The 5,581-nt window shown below is 36.8% G+C and overlaps 1 protein-coding gene across 1 annotated transcript; it reads right to left on the reverse strand.

Moving 5' to 3' along the window:
- Window positions 1-1,375: 1,375 nt before the first annotated feature.
- psmb3 (proteasome 20S subunit beta 3) lies at window positions 1,376-4,693 on the reverse strand. Its single transcript, XM_008403538.2, has 5 exons — window positions 4,486-4,693; window positions 4,239-4,346; window positions 3,305-3,482; window positions 2,722-2,816; window positions 1,376-1,543 (listed from the first exon to the last, which is right to left on the reverse strand). The coding sequence occupies exons 1-5, from the start codon at window positions 4,662-4,664 to the stop codon at window positions 1,495-1,497; spliced, it is 609 nt and encodes a 202-aa protein (XP_008401760.1). The 5' UTR covers window positions 4,665-4,693; the 3' UTR covers window positions 1,376-1,494.
- Window positions 4,694-5,581: the final 888 nt, after the last annotated feature.

Raw genomic sequence — 5,581 nt, forward strand, 5'->3', positions numbered from 1 at the left:
GGTGGAGGTTGGTTGGTGTTGAGGAAAAACAAACACATGAAACAAAAAAAGGGCAATTCTGCAGCAAATACTTGTTTTATTACCATAATGATCATTTTTATATCTTGTTTACATTAATGTAGCAATTTTGTGTTTGTATACAGTATTGTTTTGTTACCAACAGACATTAGGAAAAAAGGTTACTTGAAAAATGACTCATTGCATATTAAAGGGAGTTTTATCTTGTTTTTGTTGTCCTTGCTCTTTTGTCCTCTGTGCGTGTTTACAGATTTTTAGGAGGAAAATTGCACAAAAACATATTTTTTGTGATGAGGGAAATTTTTTTGCCTGCTGAGTAATTCACATTGAGTTGAAAACTGAATAAAAAAAACCTTTGCAAATAATGTTCATCCTTCCTCAACACTGAATGAGTCATGTCTCCAAATAATAAATCTATTCAAAATTACACTTTTTAGTTTGGGGGCTATTACAGGGTTCCTTTGTGCATTGCAGCTCGATAAAGACGTAAACATGGGCTACCCGATATGGTGGCCATATTAGTTAATTTACCTGTTGTGGCCGGTTGCTAATATTTGTTGGAATGTATGTAAACGTTTGAACCTGAAGCTAGAGAAAAAAGTCTATGGTTTCAGACGTGCCGCCATTGTTTTAGCCCTCGTTGTACCATTTCATCTTCTGGAAACAAAACCGCTCAAATGTAAAATTAGCATCAGACGTCCATGATGAGCATATATATCTTTCGAAGTTCAGTACAAAAATAACTTGTATAAAGTAAATGTATTTAAACATATACATTATAGAAATATTTAGTTGCTTAATATTTTCCTGAATTCAGTAGTATCAGCTCGTTAGTTACCAACAAGTATTTTTCTTGCATCATGTTCAGACTTCACAAGCTAATAAATGCATAAATATTCTTTAAACAAAACTAATCCATTTATAAATGTGTTGGTATTATAACTTCCTGCACAATGAATGCATTATATGTTCACATAAAATTTCATTAAATTAAATACCTTGTGCTGGGCAAATCTAATATTTACAAGATCGCTGTTGGCACCATCTACTGACATTGTTGAGCAAGTCTATTTTACTAAATAAATTTATGAGCTGCAGTGCATAACTACAAAATAGTTGTGAAATAAATATTTTTGTAAATCATGTTATTCATCAGCTTTACCAGCTTATCCTTGCAGGGTTGCCGGGGAGATATCCATCTCTGTGAGAGGCAGGGTATGTCAAATATTAAATTATGCATTAATTTACTCCATTATACCTCAAGTGTCCAGATGGGAAGCAACAAAATCCCTTGGCTGACAAGTGCCAAACCTATTCAAGCTAATCATGGACCAAACATGCTTAAAGAGGACAAGAGTTTATTATTTAAACCCTTTTTTTTATTGAAGAGATGAGTAAGAAAACAGAACAGGTCTATTTGAATCATTTTTATACAAACAACTGCAGAAAGGAAGTGTAGAGAGAGAAACAAATGCTCTAATCCATCCTGGCCTTCAGGGTTCGTGTGGTGATCTTGTCTTTCTCTCTGTGAAAGATTAAAAACAGCATTAATCCTCCAGATCTGCAATTTGACCTACAGCAAAATGTTTGTGCTCAAAATAATAGCATTGGGAACACTGCTCATTCTATATTCCAAATTAAAACATGAAGAAAAATGAATCACATTTCTTAAGAAAGTGATGGTTTTTAAAAAAAATGTTTTATATTGCAGAAATGATGCATTCAATGTCACCACACTGAGCTTCTTTTGGATTAAGTTCCAGTGCTCACACTGTTCCCTTCATAAAACTAAGCTTGCTGGTCTCAAAACAAAACGCTGCTTTTTCACTGGTCTCCATTTAATTGTCTTCATCGACGAAGCAACGTCACCTCAAGTATTATGATGCATTCAAACTTCATATGACATTCGTCCCCATTGCATGATACCTGAGCCACTATGCTTTTACTGTGGCTGAAATGCTGCGTTTGTGGGTCGTTTTAACCTGAACAAGAACCTTCGTCAGTCTGTTAAATGTGGCTTCTTTCCTTTTTAGGTCAGTTAAAGTGTTTTCTGGCAAACCTCTTCAACTAATGACTCTTTTTCCAGAGACTTTTCTGGTCCCATAGGTGTTTTGTTTATTCTCTTAAATAGGCATTCAATCGTGTTTCCTGTTTTCACGTGACTATCAGAAAATGATTTTATCAACCAAAAAAAGGGCCCAATCTTCTTAGCGATGAACTAGTTATTTCTAGAATTAAAGAATAAGTCACTCTGGCTGCCATGGTGTATTGAGTCAACATTTGATATCTGTATTCAAAGGTTGAAGATCATGTTGAGCTTAGACATGATTGTAAGATGAAACCTTTGTGTTAATTTAAAATAAATGCCTGTTTTTTGTTTTTGACACTTTGGCATGACTTTATGTAAAGGCTTGTTTAAAAATAACTTTTGCTGCTCCAGCTCTTCCAATAAAATTAGGCACAAAAATCACTTCTAGAAATGACCTTAAAGTCATTACAGGGTACGCTATAATCAATCAAATTTTACAGAAATTGTATTTTTCATAGTCTAAATATTTCCATCACAAATTAGGAAAATGGAAAGCTGCAAACCGTATAAATGAAGTAAATGCTGCTGCAAAAACAAAAATAAAAAAAAAATTCCAGGCCATGTCAAACACTTGAGAGGGGATCTGGTGGCAGACGGGTTCGTTTTGCACTTACACGACATGTACGACGACTCCCATACCGGACACAGCATCCCGATCCACTGCGTTCAGCATCGCCTGGGAGATGGTCTCAAACAGGTCCTCTGGTTCCTGCAGGACCACAAACATTTATCATTTTAGTCATGAGAATCGCTACGAACAGCTCACACATTTGCAGGTAGATCAACCAGAGTTCACATGGAAATACAAGCAAATGGTTTACTTCCTGCACTTTAGATGTGTAGGTTTTACACAGAAATGGTCAATGTAAGACTTTATGATTAGGAATCCCAAGCAATGTGGCTGTTGATTGCCAGGAAATGAGCTATTATTATAACTAAGATTTGTGGCCCTGTTGTTCGTTACATTTAATGTAAGAACTGAAAACGCCGACTGTGCATCGATTCAGATGCACACAAGTCTCAAAAAAAAAGGACAAGAAATTCCTTTAGTCCTTTATTTTTAACTAGAAAATCCCTAATGGATTTGAACAAACATGTACACGTCAAGTTCCTTCAGTGAAGGCAGCTCTCAGTGAAGGTCCCCGTCAAAAATCGGATGACTTCATTAAGTCCAACTCGGCTGCAGTGAATACTGACCATGTCCGGCTCCCACAACGACTCGCACATGCCGTACATCTGCTCCGAGCAGGTGCCGCTCACTACAAAGTCTTCTGTTACCATGGGGCAGCCAATCAGATCCAAGGAGCAGATGAACGGTTCAAGGGTTTTGGGATCTAGTCCTGCGATCACTGGCTCAATGTAGTACGGTCCGAACCTAATTAAAAAAAAAAAAAAAAAAAAGACAATAACCACAATTTGACGAGGTGATCTCTGCTAAAATAAAAGCCTGTATGAGGAACTGCTGCAAGGTAGCAACTCAATTCAGTCAGCTGGGCTTCCTCTGACAGATAACCTTTCACCATTTGGCATGACACTCTGAATGTGACTATACTGCATCATAATTGGTATTTAGTTGGATTGTAATTAATTTGACCTATTAATCTTGTTAAGTGTCTTGAGTGTAATTATATGAATAGCAATACAAATAGACAGACAATAACTTGGAGGAATCATGGATGGATAAATAAACAGATTAATTTATAAGAAGCTGGATCAGTGGACACACATTTTATATAATGGAATAAAATATGGTAAAACAAATATTTTTCCATACTTCATTTCCTTTTTCATAATTATCCAGACCTGGAAAAAGTTTAAATCTAAATCTATACTACAGTATAGCCATATGTTAGTGATGCCTTGAAATGCATCAAATTTCAAAACAAATTGTCTTTAAATTTGAAATTGTCTGCAAGAGTCACTGGAAATCAGAAACTGACACTTTGCAATAAAAAGTACAATCGCAGATTAACAAAGAGGTAATACTAATTTTCTGAATTTATCATTTGAATTCAACATGTGCTTAAAATGTTTCAGCAGGTGAAAAAAAAACAACAGTTTTTTTGATTAAACTTGTAACCCAGGAGAAAACCTCTGACAGAAAAAGGATTGTACAGACAAACTTACTCACCTCCTTTCATACAGCAGATTGGACACCATACTCATGAAGGTTTTTGGCTTGATCTGACGACCTTCCTTCAGCTCATACAGGTTCAGTCTGAATTTAAGCCTCTGTGCTCTAAACACAATGTAGAGAGAACAAGTTTCCATCATTCATCTGTAGCTGCTAACCTACATCTGCAATATTTTTGCTCCTTTCTGTGACAAATACTTTCTTGTTGTGGGGAAACTGGATTATTAAAGTCAGGGACACTCACACTGTCTGGACATCAGTAGCCAGACCAGCCAGCCCGATGTAGAGTCTATCTCCCATGGGGAAGACCTTCTGGAAGTCTGTGGTGACCATCTGAGCCTGAATGCCGTACCGCCGGTCTGCAGCTATCGCCACACAGTTCTTCCCCCGCATGGCCATGACGGCCCCACCGTTATAGTTCATTATAGACTGGAGTAGAGGATGGAGAGTCAGTCAGAGCAGATGCAAAGAACACATCTATTTACTACTTTATGTTTTTGTATTATTTTCAGATAATACTGCGTTATTGACTTTGTTTAAGCAGGTCAATGACTCATTACACAAAAACAAGGTCCACTCATTTGTCAGCTGTTGTGAGGGAAAAAAAATGTAGGGAAGATGTTTAAATGAATTATTGATTTTAGGAATTTAAAAAAAAATGAGGAGGTCCTCTTAGTGATGATTAATGGTCAACAGTCTGAAAAAGTTTACTGACATAAATAACTAGGTGCTAATATAAGCAGTAAACTAACTTAGAAAGAAAACACAGATGTTATCCTAAAAAAGTTGCAGTTCTGACTGAGAAACTTCAGATCGTTTGAGAAAGTTTTTAAAACCTTCTAGAGATTCCCATGAATCTCTCTTGAAGGTTTAATCAATCAACCTTTATTAAAGACGCAGAATAGGTCCATAGTGTGAAGATCTAAAAGAAAAAACAATAATAAAATAATAAAACACAGTAATAAAACAAATTTAAATACAGCAAGCACAAAAGCAAGTTACTGAGTTGCCATAAGGCTACATCGCCAGTGAGTCCACATCCTGGACTTACACCTAACTGAACTCTGTGAGATATCTGATAGTGACAAGATAATGTTGTTTGTAGAGGCACAGAGCCTCCCCATGAACCTGTACATAAGAGATCGCAGCACAGCATGAAAAGTGGAGACCCCAACACCGATAAATATCTGACTAGCACTAGTCCATCTCGGCATCCTGAGCAGCATCCTCATTCCGTCATTGTAGGCCACCTTGAGCTTCTGTAGAGTACTTTGTTTATACTGTCGCCACAGGTGAGCAGTATACAGTGGGGTGCAGAATGCCTTAAAGAGAGCCACTTT

Source organism: Poecilia reticulata, unplaced genomic scaffold (genome assembly GCF_000633615.1).
Source record: "Poecilia reticulata strain Guanapo unplaced genomic scaffold, Guppy_female_1.0+MT scaffold_785, whole genome shotgun sequence".
Lineage (NCBI taxonomy): Eukaryota > Metazoa > Chordata > Actinopteri > Cyprinodontiformes > Poeciliidae > Poecilia > Poecilia reticulata.

Excerpts from the sequence above, each read along its gene's own strand:
- psmb3 (XM_008403538.2), bottom strand. The coding sequence starts at position 4,664 with ATGAACTATAACGGTGGGGCCGTCATGGCCATGCGGGGGAAGAACTGT. Across the intron at positions 4,347-4,485 it reads GCTACTGATGTCCAGACAGT|AGCACAGAGGCTTAAATTCA; the intron begins GTGAGTGTCCCT and ends CATTGTGTTTAG. Across the intron at positions 2,817-3,304 it reads CGTTGTGGGAGCCGGACATG|GAACCAGAGGACCTGTTTGA; the intron begins GTCAGTATTCAC and ends GTGGTCCTGCAG.